Raw genomic sequence first — 27,275 nt, forward strand, 5'->3', positions numbered from 1 at the left:
TTTTAATATATTAACATTAAATATATTAAAATAAGCAAAATCATAAATGGCGCCATAACGGGCACAAATAGGTTAAATATAACAAGTATTGTAGGTCAAGTCCTCGAATTATAGTTAACTGAAAAATATTCTGAAAATAACAAAATCTGACTTAAACAAAACAAAGTGGAATTTGACATGAGCTGTATAGAAGATTGATTAATCCATTCATTTACGATGAAGAAATCTGACTTTGAAAATGAAAGAGGTCATTCAATTTATGATATTTTTACTGATCAAGAAAAAGTAACATATTTTGGAAATGGTAACTTAAATTCTAAGACCATTTGTAGCTCTTTGAAAGATGCTGGTCTTGACTTGAAGGTTATGAGGGATGTAGAAAATTTTTTGGGGAATTCAGGTGGAATTGACGAGTTAAAACAGTCTGGACATAGTAGCTCAAATCCAAAGCTAACAGGTATTACAACAAGTGTGATTCGAATGGATAAGGTAAAGGAGGAGAAGAAGTCTCAGGATGGCCAAGATCTGAAAAAGTTAAACCATAAAGTTTTTAAGAATGAAGGCTTTTTTGACATTGCAAGGGAAATCAAGCTTAGAAAATTAAGTTATTCTCATTTTATTCCTCTTCATCAACTTTGGAAGCAATATATCAAAGGGTTAACAGAGTCAAATTCAGTTAATAGTGGGACAAATGGAGCTATAAGAACAAGAGGAGGGATCAAACTTTCTCAATTATCCCAAAACCTTTCTCAGGCTGATTTACATGGTAGCATGATCAGCGTGATTTCGAGTAGAAACATAAGTTGTGTGAATGTCCAAGGAATCGTTGTTAAGGAAACTAAAGAAACTTTTGTTATTATTTCTGCTGATAATAAAGTGAGAACAATTCTGAAAAGCCAGAGCATTTTTGGAATTGTAATTTCTAATAACTACTTAGTAACTATTTATGGAAGCCAGCTTTGTTACCACCCTTGTGAAAGAATCAAGCACAAGTTCAGACATAGAGACTCTTTGAACATTACTCCCTGATCATTTTATTTATTCTTTGATTTAAAACCCCCTGATAATTAATTAGGCATACACCTTGTATTATTGCTTTTTGCATGGTTCCAATTTCATTATTTAAAAATTATGTACTTAATATCGTTTTCCATTTTTTCTTTCTTTTTTTCTATTTTAACATTTAACATCACTTTCGGATTATCCTTGGTTTCATTAATTCAGCCATATTTACTTTTATTCCACTACTAATTAATGACTTAAATCCCAAATTCGGCTCCTTTCTTACCTGGACCGGAGCGTGTGGTCTATTTTGATTATTTGTTAGTTTGCCGCCAAACAAATTATTGGATGCCGGCCCCCTTGTCATTTTTTCGCATGCACGCTTATTTGCATGTTGATTAAAATTATTGTTTGTGGATGATGAATTATTGGAGTTTGAGAATGGAACAGAGCATGTATTCAATCTAGGTCTGAAACTTACGTTACTTTGACTTTTTTCATATATGTTATAGCCTTTATTTCCCTCTAAATTATTATTATTGTTATTTGTGGCCAATTTGATAGTTTTAGAATTGATTACTCTGCATTGAGAAAGCCTTGCTAAAATTTCATCATCTTTATCAATTATTTCTTTATTAAATTCGCTTCCCGCCAAATTTGCATTTTTTTGTGTGGGATTTGCATACGAAAGAGTTTTGCCCTTAATTTTCAAATCATTTTGAGGTTTCTTTAAAATATTAGACGAGGATGTTTTCTTGGGAATATCATTTGAGTTGGGAATATTAATCGTTGGAATTTTAACTTTTTGGTGATTTTTGGTTGAGTTACTTAACTCCTCGTTTTTCGTTTTTGAAACTAGGACTGTTCTAGAAATTGAGCTAGTGGCTGCCATTTTATTTTCAATATGAATAGGATTTAAAGGGAATAATTGAGTTTTTGAGTCCTTTGGGCTAGATAATCGGGAATTTTTAATAAGATTTTGTTCTTGAGTTTTAATCTCTTCAGCTTCTAATTGAAGTAAATCTTGTTTTGGAGGCTTATCTTCTTGATTATGCTCATCCTTGATTAAATCATTGTTGTATTCATCTACAAACTTGTCAGGAATATCCAAAATATCTTCACAGTGTTTGTTAGCAACTCCATCCATAACCTCATTCTCCTTGGTTTCAATGAAGTCAGAATTAACTTCGGAAACAGCTATAGAATCTACTGCAGATTCAGGATCAGACTCAGAAAATGCGTCCGAGTTATAGGATGAATCCTTGAATTGACTATTTAAGGAGCTCATAGCGTTTTCATAATTTCTCTCCCATCTATGAGTATTTAGTCTTGATTCGCATACGCCAAGAAGTCCCTCTCTAGCAAAGTAATCGTTAATTGCTTGAATATATCTTTGTACATGCTCCTCCCCTTGTTCGAGTTCTCCTTCTACATCTGCCAATCTTTCAGATGAGCTTTCAAAACTTCTATCCTCTACATTTTTGTAAATAATATGGGGATTGCTGTCATAAATATCCTTGACTATTCCCAAAGCACTGCATTCAGAGACACTCTTGTCGTCTTCTAATTGGTTTTCTTCCATCTTTCCCTTAATGCCGTCCAGACCTCGTGTTTCACTATTTAAGTTAGAGTTCAAATTCCATTTTTCACTTAAAAATGCTTCCTTAAATGATATATTCATTTGTTCCATCTTATTTATCTTTTCCAAGAGTAAATTAAACCTTTGAATCTTTTCACTTAATTCTTCCAGGCTTTCTCTACTATTTTTGGGGCTTCCAACCTCACTTTTGATATCTTGTACTTTTTCTTTTTTTGTTTGTATATTTTCCTCGGTTTCTTCTTTTTTATTTGTTTCTTGAAAATGATCTTTGTTATCTTTTTCTTCTTGTTCGTTTTTCTCATCTTCTAAGACCTCCACTAGTTTGGAAGTATGGTTGGATTGTGAGAAAGGTCCATTATTTACAATATAAAAACAATTATCTCCGAAACCTAACAAATTTGGTTCAACTTGACTTTCGTAGGGGGAATAATCTCCAAAACTAAGTGATCTCACAAAATTCTCATAATAGTAAGAGTTACCATCAATTACGCAATTGTCAATGTTCTGTTCCATGAGATTCAAAATATCTGTCCCAACATTATTCTTATACTTAATAACCAAAATTGAATCTTCTTCAATCTCAATTTCTCCTTGATTACCATTCAGAGAAACTTCTTCAAGCTCTGATTCACTTTCTAGAATCTGTTCATCTTGAATTTCACAATTATAGCATTCCTTCAAATCTACTTCTATACTGCGATTATTAATAGGCTCATAACCAAAGTCATTAAATTTTTGATCAAAACTACTCTCAGAGTATTTCTCTTCTTCGAAATTCCTTGTCTCATAGACATTCACCTCAATTTCTTCACTCGTATCAGAATTCATGTTAATCTTTTTTTCACTTAAAAGCTCATCCCTAACAGTCTCAAGTTCAATATCTTTATCCCCTTTCTTGATCTCAACCTCAACTTCCATTTCCTGATATCTAGAGCTCTTGTTCTTACTGAGATCTACATGTGATACATCTCTTACTGTTACAGTATTATCACGCTTTGGTATAATTAAAATCTCATATGGTTCTAAGACTTCAAGTTCTCGTTGATCATTTGAATAACAAATCTCGGAATACATATTTTCAGCTTTTCCAAATGTTTGAGGATCCGGTAATGTTGTTACTGGTCCATTCATAATTGTTGGCTGGTTTTGAATATGAGAGTTTCGCTGTATATTAAATCGATTCTGATTTAATTGTTGCTGCAACTGATATTGGTATTGAAGTTGTAAACTATATTCATATTGCTGTTGAGTAAACAGAAGTTGTTGTTGCTGTTGCTGAAGTTGGACTTGCTGATATTTAATTACCTGTTCCAAGTAATTTTGATGATTTACAAATCCAACTCCATTGTTATAACCTACTGTTCCACTCATTTCGTTTCTGGGTACTAGTTGACCTCTATTTCCACCTCCACTGTATGAGTATAATTGATCATTATTAAATGAATATCTCATTGTGAGTTGATTACGAAGTACATTCTGAGGCTTTATATTATTATTATTATTATTATTCTTATTATTATTATTGTTAATATTATTAAGCTTAAACATAACCTAGCTTCAACCTCCACAATCTTTTCTACCTGTTTTTTTATCAAATGTCTATTCTTAAAATAACTTTGCTTTCCATACAACCTTTCAATTCTCTATGAATATCTTTGCGTTTTCAATTTTTTCCTCTTTAAATTTATATGATCTCTAATCTTTTTTTTTCACATTTTTTATTAGTAACGGTACTTACAAATTGCATGAAGGCGCCACTTTTGGGCGCCAATATTTTGCTTTTATGTCATTTTAAAATAGACCAGACAATATACATTAGGAATGCCGCATGCAAAAGTAATTATTTATAAATAGTAATTGACAGAAAAAAAAAATTGCAAGGAAAAAAGGAACATAGACTTTGCTCAATTTATTCTAGATAATTTTTAAAAAGATCTATGATAAAGAATGATGAATTTCATCCATTTTAAAATGCAAAGAAAGTTGAATAATGATATATACAATTAACATGCTAATAATAAAGGCAAGTTTCTCTTGGGATTTTCCGAGGGAAAAAGGGACTTTTATATGCATACATGCAAATTCGTCATTTTTTTTTTATTTTTAATTAAACAAAATGTGTGCAGAGATAAAACTGATTAAAAAAAATAAAAAAAAAGAAAACACAAAAAATTAAACAAGCTTAAAAGAAATTCGATAGCATTTTTTGACTTTTCCTTCCTTTTGAACCTATAACGATCATGTTCTATTAAATCTCAAGTTTAATATTTAACTAACCCATTAGATAATAGGATCCTATATTCCCTCACTGTTTTTTTTTAACTTTAAAGACTTTACTAATACACAATATTTAGATAGAACTTGTGCATTGCTCAAACTCCTTTTATTTAGCAACAACAACAGAGCTTGCAAATACAGAGACAGTGAATAATTCCTGCAATAATAATAATTGCAACAACTACAATAGCAATGATAATACCAGCCTTCGCTCCACTACTTAAAGAATCCCATGTATTCTTTGCTTGTTCTTGAGCATGATCGGCTAACTCTTTATAAAGATTATTCATATTATCTTGAACAATATCGCCAATTGAATTGCTTGAACCTTGATTGGTTCCCGAATTACTACTGCTACCAGCCTCTTGAAGTGCTCTATCATTTTTCTCCTGAATACAGTTTTCATTACAAGAGCTCTGATCTTTTGAATCAGCTAATTCAAGAGCAGTAGATCTAAATGGATGATAAGCATCTTGAGAATTAACTTGATAGTAACTGATAAAAAGCACCAACAAAGATAAGAAAAAACTTCGCTTCATTTTCTTAGTAGAATATGTAACTTAAATATCTTAACTAATGAATTTTCTTAGTTTTAGTGATAGACTTTTTTTTTTGTGGACCTTTATACATTTTTTGTACGTATTCACACTTATTAAGTTAAAGTCTAAAAGGCGCCAACAGTTTGACAATTTTTTTAAATGTGCATGCAGATTAATTTTGGCAATATTCCTCAAGTATATTATTTATACAAGCTAAACTAACTGTGAGATATGTAATTCAATTTGTTAATTCTTTACTTGGATAAAATACTTTCCTTTAAGTTAATTTAAAAATAACTAAAATATACAGGTTTACCTATATTTCTATTAACAATGAATGTTAATATACGTAATTAAGTTTCTCCCCACACATTAATCATTATTAAATAAATTTCATGCACCTCCAAAAATTAATTTTTATCATTAATTCACTAATTCAACATAACAAGAATATTTTTCTAGTCTTTATTTCATAATAGCACAGTTTGGCTTCCAATAGAATGCGAATCTTCTTGATGGAAAGAGTTGAGGTTGACGGGTTGTTTTTCTTTCTTTTGAACCTATACTAAAATTTAAAATATGCACTAAATATTACATGCTAGGCGCCAATAATCAACAAATTGATGACTTTGTTGCATGTTTTTTTTTAATTAAAAAAACACACCTTTGGCTCTTTTTGTTAAAGTATATTGATCTTTAACTCTCCCTACTTTTGTTTCCCCATATATTTTTCTCCATAATTGACTCATTTGTATAACCAAATTCTTTTTTTCATTTAAATAAACATTTATTATATATATTCTGTTTACATGTGAGTTAATTAAATATAATCTGGGTGCTTCTAAACAAGAATTCAAAAAAAAAGCGTTGCTAAGACATGAATATGAAAAGAAAATCAAGTCCAAAGAATTTGAATAAAATGGATGTAAATTTAAGTATTTCTTTAATATGATCTTTATTGTGGGAGTAGTTTAATGAACATCAAGTTAGAGTATTTGTAGTGGGGTTGATATTACTAAATCATTTATAATAAAAAACTCAGGATAATTCAAAGTTAAGACACAAAGTTTTCAAATCATTTAATTTTGCTAATTGCAGCTAGTAATTCAGATTTTGAAATAAAAATAAAGTTTGTAAATAATTACTATTAAACCCATTTTTATAGTCGAGGCATGCTAATTTCTCTAATTTTATTTAAGAACCTTAAGTATTTGAATATTTGATTGTTCTCTTTCTTGAGAGATATTTGTAATTGTTCTAGTTCTATATTTTAGGTGAGTTTTTTTATAATAAGTAAATTCGATCAATTTTTTTATTCAAAAAAAAAGGATGAAACAAGGACAAGTATTTTCTATAAGGTCAAAATATATTGCTGGCGCCTATTAATGCATGCAACATGCATGCATTGCCGGTATATAATATCAATATCTACTATATTAAAGTATAAGTAGGCAAATTTCCCTAGATTTATTGTCTATATAACTACAATTTATATAATAAGGGACGATTTTACTAGGATAAAAAGTAAACAAAAAAGATATTAGATATATTTAAATTAGTAAATTGACGATTGGAGTTATCAGTATAAGTGGGAAAAGCTGTCTCAGTATGATACCCGTTAGTAGCCTTAAAATTAGTGGGTTCAAGTAGGTTTCTCCTATTTAATAAACTTATAAAAAATATTTATCTGGAAAATTCAGATATTTGAATGAAGGCATGCTTTAGGAATTTGCATCAAGCTTATAGTAAAGAAAGAGTAATTGTTAAATATTAGAAAAAAAATGATTACGACAAAAAAGAAATTCCAATGAATAACACAATTAGTTGTGATAATTATTGCTTATTAGAATTTTTAAAGATTCATCTATGTTGAAAAAACAAAAATTTCCCCCCAAAAATTCCTTGTTATTAAATTTATTTCAATACGTAATATAAAACTTGACATTCAATAATTTATTTATTAATATATATTTTGCAAAATTTATTATTTTATTTATTAAAGATGGTTTGGCGCCCTGAGACAGAAATGAGTCTAATACCGGTATAGGTCTTAAAAAAATAATAATAATGTTAATAATAAATAGTAAAGACGAATATTGAATAATAAAACGAATATTAACAATTAATTTAAATTAATTACCAATATTTTAAATTGCGCTTAGACCAGGAATTTAGCAAAATTAATTAGAAACTAATTTAAAGGGTGAAAATTCTTTAGTTGGTTTAATTTCTCTAAGGCTTATTTAAAGGGAACATCCACTATAAGGTTATTAAAACAAATAAAAAATGAACAAAAACTCAGGATTACAGATTAAGCAGTTGATTTCACTCTCTGAGGAAGAACTTACCGTTAAGATTGACGAACTCAAGAAGGAATTAGCAAGCTTGAGAGTTATTCAATCTACTGGTACTGCTCCAAACAAGCTTTCTAGAATTAATGTTGTCAGAAAGGGAATTGCTCGTATCTTGACAATCTTGTCTCAAAGGAACATTAAGAGCTTAAGAGAGAAACACGCAGGTTCTAAATTTATGCCTTTAGACTTACGTAAGAAGTTGACTAGAGCTAAGAGAAGAGCTTTAACTCCACAACAAGCTAAGAAGATGACCGTTAAGGCCAGCAAGAAGGCTTTGAATTTCCCAAAGAGAAAGTTTGCCATCATTGCATGAGCAGCTTAACGTTGGTGGTTTATAGGAGTTAGAAAAAAAATAGTATGGGCTTAATATTAGTACAATTGGCGTGCATACACCTTGTTTTAGTATTATATGCCTGTTTAGCATCTTTAGTACTAGGAAAGTAAGCTACTATAAAAGAATTAAAGTCATAAAGCGTCTACCTTATCCTAATTACTATGAATCTTCTTAATACCTCAAATGATCAAGGATTATTGTTGATTTGGATGACTCTGTATCCTCTGATCTTGCCCAAATCCACTACGTCTCCTGATCTTTTCACATGCAGAGACTGATGCTACAGTCTTATTCACTCTTTCTTCAAAGTTCTTGTTCTTACATGACAAATACTTTTCTATTGCTCTAGGTACCCATGGCTGTCTATAGTATTCTGCATACTTATCAGCAATCTGGTATTCATAAATAGCATTAGGATCTGATAATATGTTATTAATTGAGTTATTTCCATATAATTGAAAGTGCTTTGTAGTTAATAGTGAGTGAATGAAATCCACAGGATCATTCGCAAATCCTTGATAAAAGTTTATCTTATTACAAGAGCTATATATCTTTGACAATATACTCTGATTCTTATGATAAAGCTCCTCTAAAGCTTTATTAATGTTAGAAAATTCACCACTTTCTTGGATTCTGGTTGACATATTTGGAAGCCACAATGTGATGTCTCCTGGAACATTCTCAGTAAGATCTATAGTAAAATCATAGGTTGATTCATTGTCAATCCAATCTCCTTTCAAAGCTAATCTATGTCTGATCTTTATTGGTTTTGGAGGTAATAAATGCTGTTTTAAAAGATCTGGAACATCTTTAAGTAGAACATGTTCAGTATCTACTGATAACAATTTGCCAAGATATTCATCTATCATAATACTATCATGAGAAGCTTTTGAGTTTTGAAGCCCTTTCATTTCCACATATTGCCAAATTCTTTTCACAATACTCGGAAGGTTGGCCAAACTTGTTCCCATAAACTCTTCTAACTGAGGAGATAAGCTATAGTGAGGAGTTCTATAATCTAAAAAAAACAGTATATCTATATCTCTTTCCTCATCTCCAATACGATGTATTTCCAAACCATCACATTCTGGAGTTGGACTTGTCTTCTTATCCCATATAATAGTTTCTGTTTCTGACAACTGAATAATAATTTTAGAAAAGATTGAAGTAAATCTAGGCTGATAAGCATCTCCTTGAATAATGGATCCAAGTATCTTAAGAGTCCAAGATGGAGGAACTTTTCTAGTCCAATCATTATCAAAGCTAAAAGATTCCAACTCAGCATCAGTTGGTTTCTGACTCTCATATGTGTTGAAAATATGTACTCTTAGCTTCTTCCTATAACATCGAATGCTCTTATCATCCATTAGAGTTAGCCATACATCGCTTAAGCTATACCTCTGTTGGAGTATTGATTCATCTAAAAGTCTCTCATATTCTAATAAATTTTCGTACTGGTTATACTGCTCCTGAGAAAATTCTTTAATACATTCTGGTATTCTGGCCATTTCTAATTAGAGTATTCTCCCAGTTTTTTGTTGTATTCACACAAGAAACCTAATTACTGAAATGACTTTCTGTCCACCAATTTTACTCTTTATAGAATTTCACTATTTTTGTATATTTCCGTGATGCTTAAATAGTCAATTGCTTCCCAATCTCTTAATCTTAAACGTAACTAGAGAATAGGAAGCTCAGTATTTAGTTTCCTCCCTCTCTCAATTACGTATTACTGTTGGAGTACCCTAAGCGTTATTCCTCTTCAAACCATTAAATTCTTTCTTTCTTAGGCTCGCCCTTAATTTACCTTGAATTTTTTTCCCGGCTTAGAATGATTTATTGCCTGCAGACCAAATGAATAATATTGGAGAGCCCGCCAATAGCCACATATGGCGCCAAATATTGTGAAGTGGGGAGAATAAGTAATGAACATGGAATAAAAGGTGAAGAAATAAAAGAATAGTGATTTAATTAGGTCTAGTAACATCTATAGAGCTAGCTAGTTACTTGTTGAGAATTCCATGACAAGTTTCTCATATTCGGTTAATGGAGCAGCTTTAGAGACATTTTCCTGGTGAAGCTTACATTCTTCAGGAGTCATCTTCAGAATTGTTTGAATACCAATTTTCTCAACGCTTTTTGCTGTAAATTTGTTGTTATTGAGAAGCAAGGCTTTCATTAAGGATTGAAAGTAGTTTTTCTCAAGTTCTCTTTTGTAGTCTTGCCGATTAATAAGATTGAGCGCAGCTAAATCTTGTTTATATAGTTTATCAGCCTAAGTATGACATTATTAGGAGTATGTAATTGAAATAAGGAAATTAGTAGGAAGAATCGATCAAAATGGATTAAATGAATATAGATGAGTATTTGATAGTAAACAATAGTAAATGAATGAATACTTTTAAGCTTACCTTAATTAATAATGCTTTATGTAGAGATAATGCTCTATTGTCAATGGAAGACCAGGAGTCTTGAATTACTTTTGTTTTAGTAATTTCTAAGTCTTCTCCTTCATCTGACCTAGACAACATTAATAAATGCTCGACATAATCAAGGAAACCCCAATCCATGGTGTGGCTAATTACATCACTTTCTTCATCACTGGACTCTTCAGGAGGAGGTGTTGATCCTGTCTCACTTAAAGTTTTCTCTGTATTCTCGGAAGCACTTGCATTTGCTACTTCTCCGACATATTTATTGATAAAGTCAAACATTTGAGAGATCTTTACTATAAAGGTTTAAAAACGGAATGATTTAATTCAAGAATTTAGGCAGAAAACTAAGTTTGAATAGTTTAATTTTCATCCCTTTTAAATAAATCCTTTATTATTCGTTTTCCTCTTTTTAAGTATTATTTCTCAAAATCTTTGTCATTTATTACATTTATGTATGCATACACAACAGTTGGCGCCGGAACACTCAGGCGGGAACTGTGGCAACATAAAATAAAGGAGGCTAGGCTAAGAAGGAATGGGGATAGTGGGGAAAGAGGATAAGGAAGAATATAACTCAAGGAAGATAAGATTTTAAGCGTACTTCGGGCTATTGCTTTAGAGTTTGAGATTGTATAATTAAAGCAAACTGGTATTTGTGGAAGAAAAAAATGATTGGTGTAAAATATAGTGGTTTAATGAAAATTAACAATTCGGCAAAGGAACCGGCAAAATGTATACTGGGATAAATAAAGCGCCTGTGGGGCAAATGCCAAGATCAAGGCATAAAAACAAATTATTTTCAAGGGAATAAAACTGAGTCTTGAGGAGAAAAGAATATCAAATATTGGATAGTGATCTTTAAAAATTAGTTTTTTAAAGAAAATCTAGCATAGGATTAATAAAGGTAAAGAGTTTATACGGCAGAAATGGGGTTAGCATTGACCAAGATATGGAGAAACTTATTTGGAAAGAAGGACATGAGGATTCTCATGGTTGGACTTGATGCAGCAGGAAAAACAACAATTTTATATAAGTTAAAGTTGGGTGAAGTAGTAACGACAATTCCAACCATTGGATTCAATGTTGAGACTGTTGAATATAAGAATATTTCTTTCACAGTATGGGATGTTGGTGGCCAAGATAAGATCAGACCTTTATGGAGGCATTATTATTCTAATACTGATGGTTTGATTTTTGTCATCGATAGTAATGATAGGGAGCGTATCAATGATGCAAGAGACGAACTAGCCAGAATGCTTGGAGAAGATGAATTAAGAGATGCAGTACTTTTAGTGTTCGCAAATAAACAAGATCTTCCCAACGCTATGAGTGCTACTGACATTACTGAGAAACTCCAACTTAGCGGAATCAGAAATAGAAATTGGTTCATTCAGTCAACCTGCGCTACGTCCGGAGATGGTCTCTATGAAGGTCTTGACTGGCTATCAAGAACTCTTGCTTCTAGAAGTAATAACTAATCTCTTAGATAATTCTACTTTTAAGTATAATGCCTAATTTAAGGCCTAGGAATCTAAAATTGAGTGTATTGAGAGCTATTTTCTCTCAATATGTACTACCAAAAGTAGTGAAATCTCTAATAAAGAATAGATTAAAATGTTTCCAATAAGTTACTTTTATTCACATGCTTTTATTTACTCTTAAGTTTTCATCAAATATTCATATTAAACATATTTTTTTGGTCACCAGTTTCCCGCCTTAAAGTAGTTGTAGAAATAGGGGGAAAAATTACTGGTATAATTATTCGAGCCAAAGAATAATGAACTATTAGAATTGACAATATTTTATTTATTTAAAATCTAATCTTACAATTTTATTAAATAACGCATTTTGCGGGTAATTGAATTTCTTTTAATGATATAACTACAAAATGTGAGCCTCCATATGTAATCCCACGTAGTCTAGGGGCTAGGATACTCGGCTTTCACCCGGGCGACCCGGGTTCGATTCCCGGCGTGGGAGTGTTTTATCCGTGAAGGAGGATTGCACCGCTGCCTGACTCCGATCGCACTGTTTAGCCCGCAGTGCGAGCTGTAGGAGTTCGGGCCTCGGTTTGGTCTGGGGAGAGGAGGTTCCACCGCGGATAGTTTTTTTAATGTATTTTTTGTGTCTTGAACTTTTATAGTTTAGATGAGTGTTTTCTAGCAATTTTTTATTTATATGAGAGAATAGTTGTTTTTTTGTTAAAACATAATAAGTGTTAATTAGTATGCTGATAGGAAAGATAGAATGAAAAAAAGAAACGTCTTAATTGGAGTAACGGGGAGCGTTGCAGCAATAAAAATTCATGAATTTATAAAGAAATTAAAAGAAAAAGTTATAAGTAACAATATTGAAATAGAGATCAAAGTTGTTGCAACTGACTCAGCAAAAAACTTCCTCAATGGTTTAGCTTTAGATTTATTAGTAGATTGTCAAGATGAATTTGGTAATTGGAAGAGTATGGGGGACGATATTCCTCATATAAGCCTCAGGCAATGGGCTGATTTATATATTATTCTTCCTTTGTCGGCAAATACGTTGGCAAAACTATCTAATGGGCTTTGTGACAATGTTTTGGTAAGTTAGCAAAAGTTGTGATTTATGGAGAGGTTGATAAGGTATGAAAATACAAGTTAATGAATACAACGAGTTATATTGTTTTGATATGGAAAATTCTATAAATTTACGAATATGAATAACTTTAACATTTCATAACAATATAAAGTTGTAATGGCAACACCTAAATATGCTAGAATATTGCTATTTCGAAGCTTTTTAAACAAACATGTTTAAAGAGTGCATATAGTTCTTCTCCAATTAAAAATCTTGTTCATAACTAATTAACTGACTTAATTCAGACTAATATTGCAAGAGCTTGGGATTTCAAGAAACCCATTATAGTTTGTCCCGCAATGAACAGTTTCATGTGGGAGCACCCAATTACTTTAACTCAAATTAACATTCTTATCTCTTTTGGTTACAAAGTGGTATTCCCAATTGAAAAAAAGTTGGCATGTGGCGAATATGGGATGGGTGGAATGCAAGAAATTGAAAAAATTGTTGAACAAATTCTTCTTGAACTAAACTCATCCTAAACAATTTTAGCTTATGGATAATATAAATTTATTTTCAGTCATTTCATGTTAACTACATGTCATCATTGCATGCAAATCTGCATGCACTACTACGTGTATTATTTAATGGAAAAACAAGAAAAAAAAATTATAGGCTTAAATAATATTTAGAGACTCCATTTTAAGTAACTCAAGAGTGTAAAGGTAGATAACATATCTAGATTTGGAAGATAATTTAGAAATAGATGCAACAAATCTAGTTTTAATACAGTTATTCTATCTATTTCTTTGTAAAATCAGACGGATAATTAAGAAATAGTACAGAACTGAATAACAGTTCCATCATAGTCTTTAATGACAATTCATCCCATACATCCCAAAGGACGTGATGGTTGAGTTTCACTCCAATATTTCCCAAAATTTTCTTCTCCTTTTTCAAATTGTAAACCTCTATTTCTACCAGAATTTCTTTGGAATACATTCCTTCTTTGATCAATACTAATGTCTAATTGCTGGAAGAAACTTGGAACTCCCAAATTTGACATATAGTGTACTACATATGGTGGAGAAGATACAAATGGATAACTACAAGTTACTTCTGGATACTTATATCTTGGGGAATATGGATAGTAATCAAATGGGACAGCAGAAACCGGTGGTAATATAACAGAGTCAGGATGAAATACTTGTTCTTCTTGCATTTCTTCCTCTACTGGATTCATGCATTGTGCCAAAACTGATAAATCTTTTCTTGGCGAATTTATGTTAACCATTATTAACTTTTTTTTTTAACTTAAATGAAATTCTAAACTTTGCTCACAATTACTGAAAATTTATTCTTTTTATTTAATTTTTATCTTTTTACTACTTTTGTCTTCGTGACTAATTTAATGATTTACTATTTCCTGATTTACATGAGGCGCCTTGTCTCCAACATGCGCATTTCGGTACTCAAAGTAGATTAGTTGATAAACATTGGTAATTCAAAAAAAAAAAAAAAAAGATTTTATATTTGGAAATAATAGGGTTATAGCCAAATTTGTAATAGCTTGTATATTGAGTATGCTTATATTTATATTTGAGTGTTCCAGCTTCAACTTTTAAATAATTTAATAATTTTTAATAATTTTATGAAATATCAAATAAATCAAACATACGGCGCCAAATTTCGGCGCCATTGATATTAATTGATTAAAACCGTAAACATAGAAAAGAAAATTATCGCAATTAAAATTACAAGAAAAGTAGGGAGAATATCGCAAAATTTAGTATATTAGGAGTGGATCTTAATATATTTTTGATTCTGTTTTAAGATTAGATCCTCACTTGTAGTAATGATTCTTTTTGCAAAACATTTTGAATGCAAATAGAATTTCATGCTTAAATTAATATAATACACAAGCCTCGTGAATAATTTTTAATGGTTCTTCTCTCATAACAGATACCTCTTTACTTCGTTCAGATTTATTAGATTGATTTACAAAATAAGAAAAAAATATTAAACTTAAAAATTTATAATAGTATTGTATTACAAATGGGTAAATTAAGTAGAGATCGCAGGGATATTTACTATAGAAGGGCAAAACAAGAGGGATTTCGTGCAAGATCAGCATATAAACTAATCCAGATAGATGAAAAATATAATATATTTGATAAAGTGACAAGGGCAGTGGATTTATGTGCAGCTCCTGGAAGTTGGAGTCAGGTTTTGAGCACAAAGTTGCTCAATAATTCAGAGTATAATGAAGGTCAGCCCAAAGAAACTGATCAAATAGATTCAAATAATGGGGAGGCTCCGTTAATTGTAGCTGTTGATCTACAAGAAATGGCTCCAATTTATGGTGTTAATATTATTAAGGGAGATATCACTTCACAATTGACTGTCAGCAGAATTTTGGAATATTTTCAAGGAAAAAAGGCAGATTTAGTATTATGCGATGGATCACCAGATGTGACTGGATTACATGATATTGATGAATATATACAAAATCAGCTTTTAGTTTCTTCGCTTAGTATTACAAGCAAGATCATGCGGAAAGGTGGGACATTTGTTGCAAAAATATTTCGAGGGGAAAATATATCAAGGATTTACCAACAAATGTTTTGTTACTTTGAACTAGTTGATTGTTGTAAGCCTGAAAGTTCTAGAAATTCAAGCCTTGAGGCTTTTATTGTATGTAGATATTTCAAATTTGATGACCAAGATTCAACTAATGTTAATTTTGAGATTCCAGATCCATTGACTGTTCCCTTTATTTCTTGTGGAGATCTTTCTGAATATGATCCTGATAAAACATATGAGACAGAATATACCAGTTCACTTGAACCTATACAACCTCCAATAAATGCACCTTATCATTAGAAATTGTACATTTTTATTTCATTTAATCCAATTACACTCAAATGGGACCTTAACTTCCAATTGTTCTTCATCTTCAATTCCTATTTCTTTAATTTCCATCTCCATATTTACACAATCCCCATCAAAGTAAACCTTTATGTCTTCCAAATATTTTTCTGGTTTAGGATTCAAGTTTTTTGAAATATATGTTACTAATTTTTTAACAAGATCATTTCTATACAAAGCTACAACTAAAGTTTTAATTACTATTATATCTGATTCTTTTCTTTTATATACTTTAACATTTAATTTGATTACACTTTTTTCTCTTTCTTCATCCTCAATTGTGATAACTTGTGAAACTTGCTCATTTTTTGTTCCAACCTTTTTTTGGGTCTTTTCTATAGTTAAAACTGTGTCTTCTTTTCTGGATATTTTCTTTCTAACAGCTGGTCTAAACTCTTCATAGTCAGAATCTTCTTCTATATGATTGTTGTCATTACTACTAATTTTTTCTCTGGTTTCATTTTGTTGTGATTCCTTGTTAATACACACTTTTTTTGCTAATCTATTCCTTTTCTGAACTTTTCCTAACCTCCTGTTTACACTCTCTTGACTAAAAGCGATATCTTCTCCAAACAAATCGTCATCTTCATTATTTTCTTCTATATTTCTCTCTTCCATGATGATTTTAACATTTATTTACATAAATGCCAATATTTAATCGCAATTAATCTATTTTTTTACAAAGATAAATTCCAATTTTGATTAAAATAAACCACACACAGTATTACTATATTATTTGCTTCCCACAATTTTATCCACAATATATAAAAAATTCACAAATAAACTCAGATCTACAAGTTCTGACATGTATGAAAAAAAATACAAGAGTTTTTAAGAGGAAGACTGTACGAGAATTAACACTTTCTCTTTATATACTCCAGTAACTCAACTATTTAACAACCCTGTATTGTTTTTCTCCCCTTTAATAATTTCAAACAGGCACAATTATGACACGTGGCAGAAATTCCCGCCAATCGATTTCATAATTATCAACTAATTGCTAATAAAAATGAAAATTTGCATGCGTAAGATGGCGCTAAAATATAATAATATTAAAATAGTAATGTACAAAAAATAAATCAAAAAAGAAAAAAAAAAAAAATCTACATTTTCAGTCTAGCATGTCTTATACTTTGAGAATTCGATAAGGTCTGTGTCTGGTAGTGTTGAATTATAAGGATATAGCGCAACTTTTAAAGTTTCAAGATCACTGGAAATTAAGTGATCAACGGAAGGTAATTTACAACTATGTTTATGAATGATTTCTGAAGGAGGCATCAAGCAAAACTCTTTGATATCTTTCCATTGACAAATCTTTCTCATCCTGGGACTTTTGTGTTTGAAAAACTCCTCCCAATCTTTTTCAATACTGAATTCTTTTTTAACCATATCAGAAATGACATTTCCACTATAACCTGTTACCATTCTTAGTAATGCTTCTTCTACTTTAGAATCTGGAATATGGTCAATATTTAGCTTTTCATTACTAATTTTAATAGTTTCACCATCGATTTTAATCGTTTTTGAATCTATAGCGGAAATATCATAATCCGGAACTATTGTTAAATGTTCTATACACGTATTTAATAGATTTAGGTCATAAAAGTAAACTGGTGACAAAGATTTATAAAGCCAGTTAATCTTATTCAAGTCATCCAATATATTCACATGATTCATTCTTGACCTTATTATCACTTTTCTCCAATTTATTCTTACATCTACTAATGTTTGGTTTCCTCTTGTATACTTATTTACATCCCAATCTCCATATCCTATAATTTGTCTTGAATAATTCTCAAGTTCACATCCACTTGTGGAATTATACTCATATCTCATAAATTCTACCTTTTTTTTTGGAGAAACCTTGTATGTCCTACTTTCTCTAATATGAACTCTATTATAACCTAGCCATTGACATCCAGAAACTGGGGTCCTAAGCTCAGAACCTGTCATTAACTCGGAATTTATTTTTTCCTTCGTTTCCCATTTCCCACATATACCTGCACTTGCAATATATTCATCAGATTTTACTTGTATTGTTAAAATACCTATTCAGGTAAATTTAATTACTTTAATAAAAATATTAAAATTTATATTAATTTAAACTTACCAATAAGTAATAAAGACTGCTTTACAATGAATAAATATTTTCTTAACATTTTTTTTTTTTTCTAACCTTTAATTCAATCCACTAACATTCTAGGATTTATTTTGTTCTGGAATAATTAACTTGTCAGCTATAATAACTTTAATTTACTATTTCTCTGAGTATACAAAATTTATATCTTATTAATTTCAAAAATTGCCTATTAAATTCCTATATCTTCTATTACTCAACTTAAAACTAAACTTTTATTATTCCTAATTTATTTTGTGGGCAAATTAATACACACATTTCATTTTTTTCCTAATGCACACACAAAATCGCACACAATTGGGTCAAATCGGACTAGATATATTAAATTTTTAATTTAAATCACTCTAACCAAAAAAAAGAGAAGCTAATGACTGTATAAGAAGATAATGTTAACAAATCTACTATGTTATTTTAGAAATACATATATATTTTCTTATCTCGCCCTCTTCTCATTTATTCTTTCTGTTAGCTTTTATTTCTATCAATTCCCTTTTCCAAATTTATATTCATTGTTTTATTATTTACTTAACACGTATGGCGGCAAAGACACCATACATGTGCCAAATCTAAATTGCATGCATTAGTACCGGCATCAAACAATTCTAATTACATGTAAAAGAATTTGAAAAATTAATTAAATTTTTAACAAAATTTTATACTTTTATAAACCAAAGTTATTTTAAATTTCTTGGTTGACTTAGTTATACTTTGAAGAAGAATATATACATAAATACATTTATCTATTCTTTAAACAATTTTTTATTATTATTTTTTCTCAAAGTAGTTTTGACAACTAATACTGATTAGGTATAAGAAAATTTTATTGCAGGGACATGCATGCAACTCTTACTACTGCAATTAATTTTCTGAAATTTCAATTGAATACCAGTCGACGTTTTCCACTAAATTCTACACAAAATCACAGAATTTAAAAAGGAATGTTAATTCAGTTAAAATGAATATATTTAAGAATATCAGATTCTACTTTAAGATGATATTAAATTAAAAAATCACATTTAAAGAAGATTATCCAGTATAGATATTTTATTTGATTCAATCTTGCAATATACATTGTATGTATCGTATACATATACTTTAAGTATTCAGTGTACATATATAGAATAGACATAATACGGAAATCAAAATAACAGTAACATTTAATTAAAATATGACAGATAACTGGAGTCGTAATAATAGTGTAAATTCGAGGGAGAAACAATTACAAAGTATTTTTCAGATTAACCTCACTGAATTAAAAAATTTTAGTTCAGGAATAATCCAAACAACTCACAATTAAGGCTTGTTATAAATGGGAAATACTGCAGTAGGGAATACAGGAACAAGGCTTAGAGCACCAGTAGATGCCGTAGTAAACACTACTAATAAGAAAGCACCTGTAAGTGAAAAGCCATCTCAACCACAAATACCAAACAAAACTTCTGATGTTAAAAAGGGAGGAACTATGGGAGGAGAGAGAGGAAGTGTAACAACTGGTATGTTTGTTCAGAGTGGTAGCGGGACCTTTGCAGAAAGGTACAATATTGTATGTATGCTTGGCAAAGGTTCTTTTGGAGAAGTTTTGAAATGTAAAGACAGAATCACTCAACAAGAATATGCTGTCAAGGTTATTAACAAAGCTAGTGCAAAGAACAAGGATACTAGTACAATTTTGAGAGAAGTTGAGCTTTTAAAGAAGCTTGATCATCCAAATATTATGAAGCTATTCGAGATTTTGGAAGATTCATCTAGCTTCTACATTGTAGGAGAGCTTTACACAGGAGGAGAACTCTTTGATGAAATTATTAAGAGAAAAAGATTTAGTGAGCATGATGCTGCTAGAATTATTAAACAAGTATTTTCAGGAATTACTTACATGCATAAACATAACATTGTACATAGAGATTTAAAGCCAGAAAACATACTTTTAGAGTCTAAAGAAAAAGACTGTGATATTAAAATTATAGATTTTGGATTATCAACATGCTTCCAGCAAAATACCAAGATGAAGGATAGAATAGGAACAGCCTACTATATAGCTCCAGAAGTTTTGAGAGGTACTTATGATGAGAAATGTGATGTATGGTCAGCTGGAGTAATTCTATATATTCTCTTATCTGGAACACCTCCATTCTATGGAAAAAATGAATATGATATTTTGAAGAGAGTCGAGACAGGAAAGTATGCTTTTGACCTTCCACAATGGAGAACTATTTCTGATGATGCCAAGGATTTAATAAGAAAGATGTTAACTTTCCATCCTTCTTTGAGAATTACTGCAACACAATGTTTAGAACATCCATGGATTCAAAAATATTCAAGTGAGACTCCAACAATTAGTGACTTACCTTCATTAGAATCTGCTATGACAAATATTCGTCAATTCCAAGCAGAAAAGAAACTTGCTCAAGCAGCTCTACTATATATGGCAAGTAAATTGACAACATTGGACGAAACAAAGCAACTTACAGAGATCTTTAGGAAGTTAGATACTAATAATGATGGTATGTTAGATAGAGATGAGCTCGTTCGTGGTTATCATGAATTTATGAGATTGAAAGGAGTAGATTCTAATTCTTTAATTCAGAATGAAGGATCAACAATAGAGGATCAAATTGATAGCTTAATGCCATTGTTAGATATGGATGGATCGGGTTCTATAGAATATTCAGAATTTATTGCATCTGCAATAGATAGAACAATTTTGTTGAGTAGAGAAAGAATGGAAAGAGCTTTTAAAATGTTTGATAAAGATGGTTCTGGTAAGATTTCTACAAAGGAACTTTTTAAACTCTTTTCCCAGGCAGATAGCAGTATTCAGATGGAGGAGTTGGAATCAATAATTGAACAAGTTGACAACAATAAGGATGGGGAAGTAGACTTTAATGAGTTTGTAGAAATGCTTCAGAATTTTGTCAGGAATGAATAATAATAATAATAGAATTGAAATATATAGAGTTCACTACTATTTGAGAGTAGGCCGAGTTCTAAATTATTGTTATTTTCAATAGGGAGGCAATAGTCTTGTTAAGCATACAATAGAAAGTAATAGGGGAAAAATAGGAGGAAAGTACGAAATAATTATTGAAAGCTGTAACTGACATAATTTCTTTTTTTTTTTTTTTTGAATAATTCAGTCGTACCCCTATAATATTGGTTCGAGTAAAATCCAAGGGGTTAATATATGATTTAGAAGTTCCACTATTGTACTAGAATGCAAATTAACAATCAAATAATAACATATATCAATACAAAATAGTGTTCTTGGATTTTTTTTTGGGAGAGAACTCCCCCTTTTTTACTGATTACAGGGATATTCTTTATTATTGCATAGGTTCTGTGCTTTGGCTATCATTTGGTTTTTGTTCTTGCTCTGATTCTTTCACAACTTGGTCGTTATCTTCCTTATATCCTCTTTTCTTTTCACTATAGAAATAAAACTATTCATATTAAGACTAAATAATACGTAGACTTACGCTAATTTCTTAATGTTATCAGCTCCTTCTTGAGAACACATTCCTGGAATTTGCACCATTTCTGGCATTTGGTATCTGAAATTGAGAATTAAGAAAATAAAGTAAAAAAGTTAATTATTAGTTTAATTCAGTGCTTAAAGGTGATAGGTAACTAATTACTTACATGTCATTTACTTCCTGTATTGGTTTCTCAATGGTTGTTCCTTGCCCTTCGAAAGTCTGAGAAAAAAAATGTTAACTAAATTCATAAAATAAAACAAATAAACTTACATCCTCAGCCTTGTTTTTTGTCTTGGCTCTAAAATAAAAATATGTTTTATTGAAGATTATGTTTAGCTTTAATCTATAAATGCAATAATACTTACCTCGCTGCTGCCTCATGCACTAATGGTAAGGGTACTCCTCTGAAAGATAATTAATAGAGGGAAATAAGAAGCAAAATAGTTAAGTTCTAGCTCAATCTAATGGTCTTTTGCTAAAAAGATCCTTTCCTCATATTAATATTTCTATAATCCTTTTTATTGTGGAAGAATTTTGCCTTGACGATTTGAAAAGAATCTTAATTTAGAATTGAGACCAAAGATGAACTTACTTTAAATACATTCTTAAAGAATTTAATTGTGAAATTCACTGTTGATAAATAAAACGTTGTATTTCTTTAAATTGGAATAATTTCTTTGTGATGAATCGCGTTACATGTTAATTTTTTATATCTATAAAAGAGATTTTCCCGCCAAAAGTCCGGCGCTGATTATTGTTGAAGTTAAAAAGTGGAATAAGTTGATGAATAGAGGAAAGAGCTTGTATGGTAATATTGTGAGGTTTGAAAGGGAACCTTTTGGAACTTTTGTGACTTGAAATAGGGTCCTTTTTTGAATGAGGAGAATTAGGTGATGGTAGTTTTTTTTTTTGAATAATTTGTACAAAGATTGGAAATGGCAAGTAATTGGGAAGATAGTTTGAATCCATATTCATTGCTTGGGGTAAAGAGGGATGCATCTGAGCGTGATATTAGGCTTGCATTCTTGAGGTTAGTTAGAAAATTTCATCCTGATAAGAATATTTCTGAGCTGAACCAAGAAAAAGATACGCAAATAGCGAATAATGGAGAACAAGGAGATCACAACAGTCGTATAACTGTGAAATATCATGCATTATATGATGCTTATTGCATTTTAAAAGACCCAGAAAAAAGGAAGGAATATGATTTGTCTGCTTTTAATGAATCTCTGAGTAATTATAATAGTATGATTTGGCATAAATCTGTGAATCTTGAGGAACTTGAATATATGGATGAAGATGGGAAGGAGGTTTTTGCTTATTTTTGTAGATGCGGAGGGTTGATCTTTTTAGAGAAGAAGCATATTGAAGAGGGTTACAATTTGTTTTCTTGCGATGGTTGTTCCTCGAAGATAATGATAACTTTTTAATATTAGATTTCTTAGTATTTAGAATTTTAATTTCCTTGGATTATTGATAATTATTCTTGTTTGGTTAAAGCTTGGTTTAAAACTGTATCTGCGTCACTATTAGATTCTAAATTGTTATTCATTGATTTGGCTTGAGTCAAAGTGAGTTCTATCCAATAATCAACTAGACTTTCTTTGATTTGATTAATCTCAGTAATCATATTTGAGATTTCTTTAGAAGAAGATTCTCTGGACTCATTCATTTCTATACTAACCATTAATATTTTTTGATATATATTTTGTATGCTTTCAATAGAATGATTTTTTCCAATTTGTAATAACTCTTCCTTAGTTTTTTGTTGAGTATTATTAGTTTCTTCTATATTATCATTTTTTGGGGAATAATGATTTTTTTCTGTGACAATCTCCTTTTTTTTTAATACATCAACACATTTTTTCTTTGAAATACTTGACCCAAGTTGAAAAATGATAGTATTTTCATTATTAACATTTTGAGGAAGAGTATCTCTTGGCTTTTTTTTTTTACATTTTGGATGACTTTCTTTATATTCAGGCTTCTCACATTCTTCAGAGTGTTTTTCTAAAGAAATATTCAAATTTAAACTGGTTAATCTTGGGAATTGTGGCAATTTTTTTAATTTAAATAAGCTCAAATCATTTTCATTATTTTCATGCATCCTTGATTAACCAACATGAAGGAAATGATTTGAGTGTAAAAATTATTAAATTAATATATTTAAAATTTTTATTTAATTATATTAAATCAATTATTGAAATTTAATGAAATAATAATTTTTTTTTGCATCTGCTCACATTTTTTTTTTGCATGCAAATGCAATAGAATTGGCCACGTAATTGCATGGTTTTTAATACCGGTGCAAATTTATTGCCTGAGTTCTTTATTGCCACTAAGGTATGCTAAAAAAATAAATATTTATCCACATGCAAATAAAAGAAAAAATTAGGTAAATTAATAATTGAAAATAATATTAAGGATTTTAATTTATTTTTTATTTTCAATTTAAAAATGTGGTATTATCGATTCAAAAACAAGTAAATTCAGAAAAACTGGTTTCATGAATAAGCTGAATTAGGGAGAGTTTGTTTTGAAAATTTAAGAATTCTACAAATCACTGGTTGATTAGAAGCTCTTACCCACAATTCTATTTTATAAAACATCAAAATTGAAAAAAATAAGGCATAAAAACAAAAAAAAAAATGAATACAAATCATGTAAATAATTAGTCGCGCCTAAAGGAAATATTTATTCACAAGATAATAAACGTACACCCCACTAAGAGTAATTAATATTAGCTAACTTTCAAGTTAAAAAACAAGTTGAATAGGAGTAAAATATCTTAATAGTTCTGCAGTTTGAGATTACATGATTAATTATATATTTTTATTACATTAAAATGGAGAATATTCCATTACTTAAATCAGTTGAAAACAAGGATCCATCATTAAATTGGAATATTGATGTTTCAGCTGAGCTTGAAAAGTATTTATCAGCAATAGAGCTACTAGATGAGGATATGAATTATAGTCAAAGTACAGAAGCTAATGGTTATGGATATAATAATGAAAATATTACTAGCAATAATGGGAGTTATATGCAAATGTTTAATTTTGTTGAAGCTGCTTTAATTATTCAAAACTCAACAAGCCTATATTCAAAGAAAATAGAGCATCTACATTCATTGGTATTTGACGCATTTCATTTATTATCTACAGGAAAATCTCAATTAAATGATGGAAAAATTGGACATGACGAACATACAAATTCTTCAAATCAGCTTGCAAATAAGAATAACATAGCAGAAAAAAATACAGCATTCTTAATGTCTAATATGGTTTCAGTACCTATCAATTTACTTCAGCCAGGGAGAAATATAAATTTGCAATTTGAACAGTTTGGAAATAACAGTTTGAATGACGATATTTCAGCAAAGTATTCTTCTTACTCTTCTTATATAGGAGTTTCCAGTTTGGGAAACAGCATTTCTTTGCCTCAATATAGAATAGATACATCTTCAAATACCCTTTTTTTGGATGAAGCTGATTTGGGCTACTTTACTTCAAATGATTCAGTTGTAGAGCATGAATATTTGGGTGATATGTTTGCAGAAAATGGCATGGACTATGACAGTTTCCAGAAAGAAGATCAAGACCATGAACTACGGCAAAATGATGAAGTTTACGATGATGATATGGTAGTGAATGAAGATAATGGACCTCTTGGGGCCGAGCTTGATGAGATTGAAATAGAAAGCCAGGATTACATTGAAAATTTTGACAATAAAGAAAACGAGTTATTAGATAATATGGATGAAAAGGGAAAGAAGGATGTTAAGAGCTCTGCTGGAGGACGTAGGAATAAAAACAAGGAAGACTATTGGGTGTTTATGGATGAACATATGAAACTTGGTAAAGATAAACCATTGAAGCCTGGCAGAACTTATAAGATCCCATCTAGAAACTATACAATCTCTTTAGAAAACTTATCTCAAAAGGAAGATATATTGGATTTTATTGATATTTATAGTTTAAGTTCCTATTTTATGGGTTTAACTAAAATTGAGGGGGAAAAATATAAGCTTGGTAGTCAAAAATTACCATTTTTCTCAGATTTGAAACCTCCAAAGCTAAGTGTTGAAAGACTTTTGACATTTGATGACCCTGATTATGACTATTTGAGATTATTAGAACCAGAACTTAACAAAAGTGCCTCCAGTTGGAAAAAATATCATTCCAAGGTATTCTTTGAAAGTATGGATAAGAAAAGGAGAGAATTATTAAATTCTGGTTCAGGCAATGATAATGACCAGGAAACTTCAGAATTTAATGATCTTGGGATGGGCGAAATTTCTGAATACTATCTTGAACAAACTCAAGATGTTCTTTCGGATCCTGAATTGCCTTTGGATCCTATAGAAGATCATATCCAAGACGATGAAAACTTGATTGAAGGAACACAAAATCAAGAGGAGCAGATAATTAGTGACTCAAATTTGGTAGATATTATAGATTTTGAACAGAACTTGTCGGAGTTACACACCAGAATTAATACATGGACTGGCTATGTAGAGCCATTATTACAAGCTCAAAACTCTAGACCTGAATTCAACATTCATGAAGAAGGGAAAATGATTATTGAAAGGATGAAAAAGTTCAACATTATGGAACAGCCCATAAGGTTTGAAGAAGTGACTAATGGGTTTTCTAAGTGGCAAGTATGCAGATCATTTCTGGCAACTTTAATGCTTTCAAATAATAGAGAAATAGATATTCTTCAGGAAAACCAAAACGCTATTGAAGAGGAAGCCGACTTCTTCTCCATAAAGTTGTTAGATGAGGATGAACAGAATCAAGCATTGAATACAAATATTAACAATACTGAGAAAGTTAGTGTAGTAAATCTTGATTTTCCAAAAAAGAAAAAGACAAAGAAAGACTTTGAAGAAGAAAGCAACGAATTGGAGAACAAATTAGATAAAGGTCAAAGAACATCTAGAAAAAGAGGGAACAAAACCTAAACAAAAATTATTCATATAAATTATTTTAGACTTGAACTTGAATAGTATTGTTGATTTGAGCTGTAATAGTTCCCAAATTGTGAAAATTGAGGATGGTGACAGTGATTGTAATTATTTGGATTTGGATAATTCAAAGTACTAACAAATTTGCCTTGAAGTTTATTAAGGCGTTTAATTTCTTCTTCAGGACTTTCAAGCGGATCATAAAAGTACTCATTGGATTCTAATTCAGCCAGTTTATCCTCGCTATGCTTTAAATTTCCACCAAAGTTTGCAATCATGAAAATCCCTATTCCAAAAATAAACGCAGCTAAACAAACACCGAAAAGTATTATCCATAATGTTGAGTCTTGCGATTTCAATATTAAAGGAGTACCATATAGACCATTCGATTCAAGATAACCAGTTGATGGATATTTACCTGTATTTCTAAAGAAATCAATTTTATAATCAGCATTATCTTCCAATTGTGATCTTTTTCCACATAATACTAAAGTACATACATTATCAATAAAAAATATCAAGAATTGAAACAGCAATTTCGCATATTTACAATGAATTACTGATGGGTTCCAACTCATTTATAACACTTTATTTTATACGGAAAATATTTTATTACTCCTTAATACTTTAAATATTATAATCAAGGCCATTCAAACAATTATTCTAATAGTTGT

The 27,275-nt window shown here is 30.4% G+C and overlaps 17 protein-coding genes and 1 non-coding gene across 18 annotated transcripts; 9 read left to right on the forward strand and 9 right to left on the reverse strand.

The window, feature by feature from the left end:
* Positions 1 to 216: 216 nt before the first annotated feature.
* cgd3_800 (POP4 like ribonuclease P protein subunit) lies at positions 217 to 1,029 on the forward strand (the record flags this gene model as incomplete). Its single annotated transcript, XM_626662.1, has 1 exon — positions 217 to 1,029. The coding sequence occupies one exon, from the start codon at positions 217 to 219 to the stop codon at positions 1,027 to 1,029; it is 813 nt and encodes a 270-aa protein (XP_626662.1).
* A 160-nt stretch (positions 1,030 to 1,189) lies between these two features.
* cgd3_810 (hypothetical protein) lies at positions 1,190 to 4,150 on the reverse strand (the record flags this gene model as incomplete). The annotated part of the gene is made up of 1 exon (XM_626663.1): positions 1,190 to 4,150. The coding sequence occupies one exon, from the start codon at positions 4,148 to 4,150 to the stop codon at positions 1,190 to 1,192; it is 2,961 nt and encodes a 986-aa protein (XP_626663.1).
* Positions 4,151 to 4,989: 839 nt separating this feature from the next.
* cgd3_820 (hypothetical protein) lies at positions 4,990 to 5,418 on the reverse strand (the record flags this gene model as incomplete). The annotated part of the gene is made up of 1 exon (XM_626664.1): positions 4,990 to 5,418. The coding sequence occupies one exon, from the start codon at positions 5,416 to 5,418 to the stop codon at positions 4,990 to 4,992; it is 429 nt and encodes a 142-aa protein (XP_626664.1).
* Positions 5,419 to 7,704: 2,286 nt separating this feature from the next.
* Positions 7,705 to 8,085, forward strand: cgd3_830 (60S ribosomal protein L35; the record flags this gene model as incomplete). Its single annotated transcript, XM_626665.1, has 1 exon — positions 7,705 to 8,085. The coding sequence occupies one exon, from the start codon at positions 7,705 to 7,707 to the stop codon at positions 8,083 to 8,085; it is 381 nt and encodes a 126-aa protein (XP_626665.1).
* Positions 8,086 to 8,300: 215 nt separating this feature from the next.
* On the reverse strand, positions 8,301 to 9,614 carry cgd3_840 (RSC6/BAF60A ortholog with a SWIB domain; the record flags this gene model as incomplete). Its single annotated transcript, XM_626666.1, has 1 exon — positions 8,301 to 9,614. One exon carries the CDS (start codon positions 9,612 to 9,614, stop codon positions 8,301 to 8,303), a length of 1,314 nt encoding a protein of 437 aa, XP_626666.1.
* An 837-nt stretch (positions 9,615 to 10,451) lies between these two features.
* cgd3_850 (hypothetical protein) lies at positions 10,452 to 10,820 on the reverse strand (the record flags this gene model as incomplete). The annotated part of the gene is made up of 1 exon (XM_626667.1): positions 10,452 to 10,820. One exon carries the CDS (start codon positions 10,818 to 10,820, stop codon positions 10,452 to 10,454), a length of 369 nt encoding a protein of 122 aa, XP_626667.1.
* A 629-nt stretch (positions 10,821 to 11,449) lies between these two features.
* On the forward strand, positions 11,450 to 12,019 carry cgd3_860 (ARF1/2 like small GTpase; the record flags this gene model as incomplete). The annotated part of the gene is made up of 1 exon (XM_626668.1): positions 11,450 to 12,019. A coding segment is annotated over one exon (570 nt), but the record flags the coding sequence as incomplete, so codon positions are not given.
* Positions 12,020 to 12,449: 430 nt separating this feature from the next.
* cgd3_865 lies at positions 12,450 to 12,521 on the forward strand (the record flags this gene model as incomplete). The annotated part of the gene is made up of 1 exon: positions 12,450 to 12,521. It is a non-coding gene; the product is annotated as a tRNA-Glu (tRNA).
* A 267-nt stretch (positions 12,522 to 12,788) lies between these two features.
* Positions 12,789 to 13,636, forward strand: cgd3_870 (flavoprotein, putative; the record flags this gene model as incomplete). Its single annotated transcript, XM_001388058.1, has 2 exons — positions 12,789 to 13,118; positions 13,400 to 13,636. Coding segments are annotated over 2 exons (567 nt in total), but the record flags the coding sequence as incomplete, so codon positions are not given.
* Positions 13,637 to 13,977: 341 nt separating this feature from the next.
* cgd3_880 (hypothetical protein) lies at positions 13,978 to 14,388 on the reverse strand (the record flags this gene model as incomplete). Its single annotated transcript, XM_626669.1, has 1 exon — positions 13,978 to 14,388. The coding sequence occupies one exon, from the start codon at positions 14,386 to 14,388 to the stop codon at positions 13,978 to 13,980; it is 411 nt and encodes a 136-aa protein (XP_626669.1).
* Positions 14,389 to 15,086: 698 nt separating this feature from the next.
* On the forward strand, positions 15,087 to 15,977 carry cgd3_890 (ybr061c-like, FtsJ methylase; the record flags this gene model as incomplete). Its single annotated transcript, XM_626670.1, has 1 exon — positions 15,087 to 15,977. A coding segment is annotated over one exon (891 nt), but the record flags the coding sequence as incomplete, so codon positions are not given.
* An 18-nt stretch (positions 15,978 to 15,995) lies between these two features.
* On the reverse strand, positions 15,996 to 16,640 carry cgd3_900 (hypothetical protein; the record flags this gene model as incomplete). Its single annotated transcript, XM_626671.1, has 1 exon — positions 15,996 to 16,640. One exon carries the CDS (start codon positions 16,638 to 16,640, stop codon positions 15,996 to 15,998), a length of 645 nt encoding a protein of 214 aa, XP_626671.1.
* A 498-nt stretch (positions 16,641 to 17,138) lies between these two features.
* On the reverse strand, positions 17,139 to 17,975 carry cgd3_910 (hypothetical protein; the record flags this gene model as incomplete). Its single annotated transcript, XM_626672.1, has 1 exon — positions 17,139 to 17,975. One exon carries the CDS (start codon positions 17,973 to 17,975, stop codon positions 17,139 to 17,141), a length of 837 nt encoding a protein of 278 aa, XP_626672.1.
* Positions 17,976 to 19,468: 1,493 nt separating this feature from the next.
* Positions 19,469 to 21,085, forward strand: cgd3_920 (calmodulin-domain protein kinase 1, putative; the record flags this gene model as incomplete). The annotated part of the gene is made up of 1 exon (XM_001388059.1): positions 19,469 to 21,085. One exon carries the CDS (start codon positions 19,469 to 19,471, stop codon positions 21,083 to 21,085), a length of 1,617 nt encoding a protein of 538 aa, XP_001388096.1.
* A 1,464-nt stretch (positions 21,086 to 22,549) lies between these two features.
* cgd3_930 (DnaJ domain, possible zf-CSL following) lies at positions 22,550 to 23,062 on the forward strand (the record flags this gene model as incomplete). Its single annotated transcript, XM_626673.1, has 1 exon — positions 22,550 to 23,062. A coding segment is annotated over one exon (513 nt), but the record flags the coding sequence as incomplete, so codon positions are not given.
* A 50-nt stretch (positions 23,063 to 23,112) lies between these two features.
* Positions 23,113 to 23,739, reverse strand: cgd3_940 (hypothetical protein; the record flags this gene model as incomplete). The annotated part of the gene is made up of 1 exon (XM_626674.1): positions 23,113 to 23,739. One exon carries the CDS (start codon positions 23,737 to 23,739, stop codon positions 23,113 to 23,115), a length of 627 nt encoding a protein of 208 aa, XP_626674.1.
* A 738-nt stretch (positions 23,740 to 24,477) lies between these two features.
* cgd3_950 (hypothetical conserved protein) lies at positions 24,478 to 26,598 on the forward strand (the record flags this gene model as incomplete). Its single annotated transcript, XM_626675.1, has 1 exon — positions 24,478 to 26,598. The coding sequence occupies one exon, from the start codon at positions 24,478 to 24,480 to the stop codon at positions 26,596 to 26,598; it is 2,121 nt and encodes a 706-aa protein (XP_626675.1).
* Positions 26,599 to 26,618: 20 nt separating this feature from the next.
* On the reverse strand, positions 26,619 to 27,179 carry cgd3_960 (hypothetical protein; the record flags this gene model as incomplete). The annotated part of the gene is made up of 1 exon (XM_626676.1): positions 26,619 to 27,179. The coding sequence occupies one exon, from the start codon at positions 27,177 to 27,179 to the stop codon at positions 26,619 to 26,621; it is 561 nt and encodes a 186-aa protein (XP_626676.1).
* Between the last annotated feature and the right edge of the window lie 96 nt (positions 27,180 to 27,275).

The sequence above is a fragment of the Cryptosporidium parvum genome, chromosome 3, assembly GCF_000165345.1.
Source record: "Cryptosporidium parvum Iowa II chromosome 3, whole genome shotgun sequence".
In the NCBI taxonomy this organism is placed as follows: Eukaryota; Apicomplexa; class Conoidasida; order Eucoccidiorida; family Cryptosporidiidae; genus Cryptosporidium; species Cryptosporidium parvum.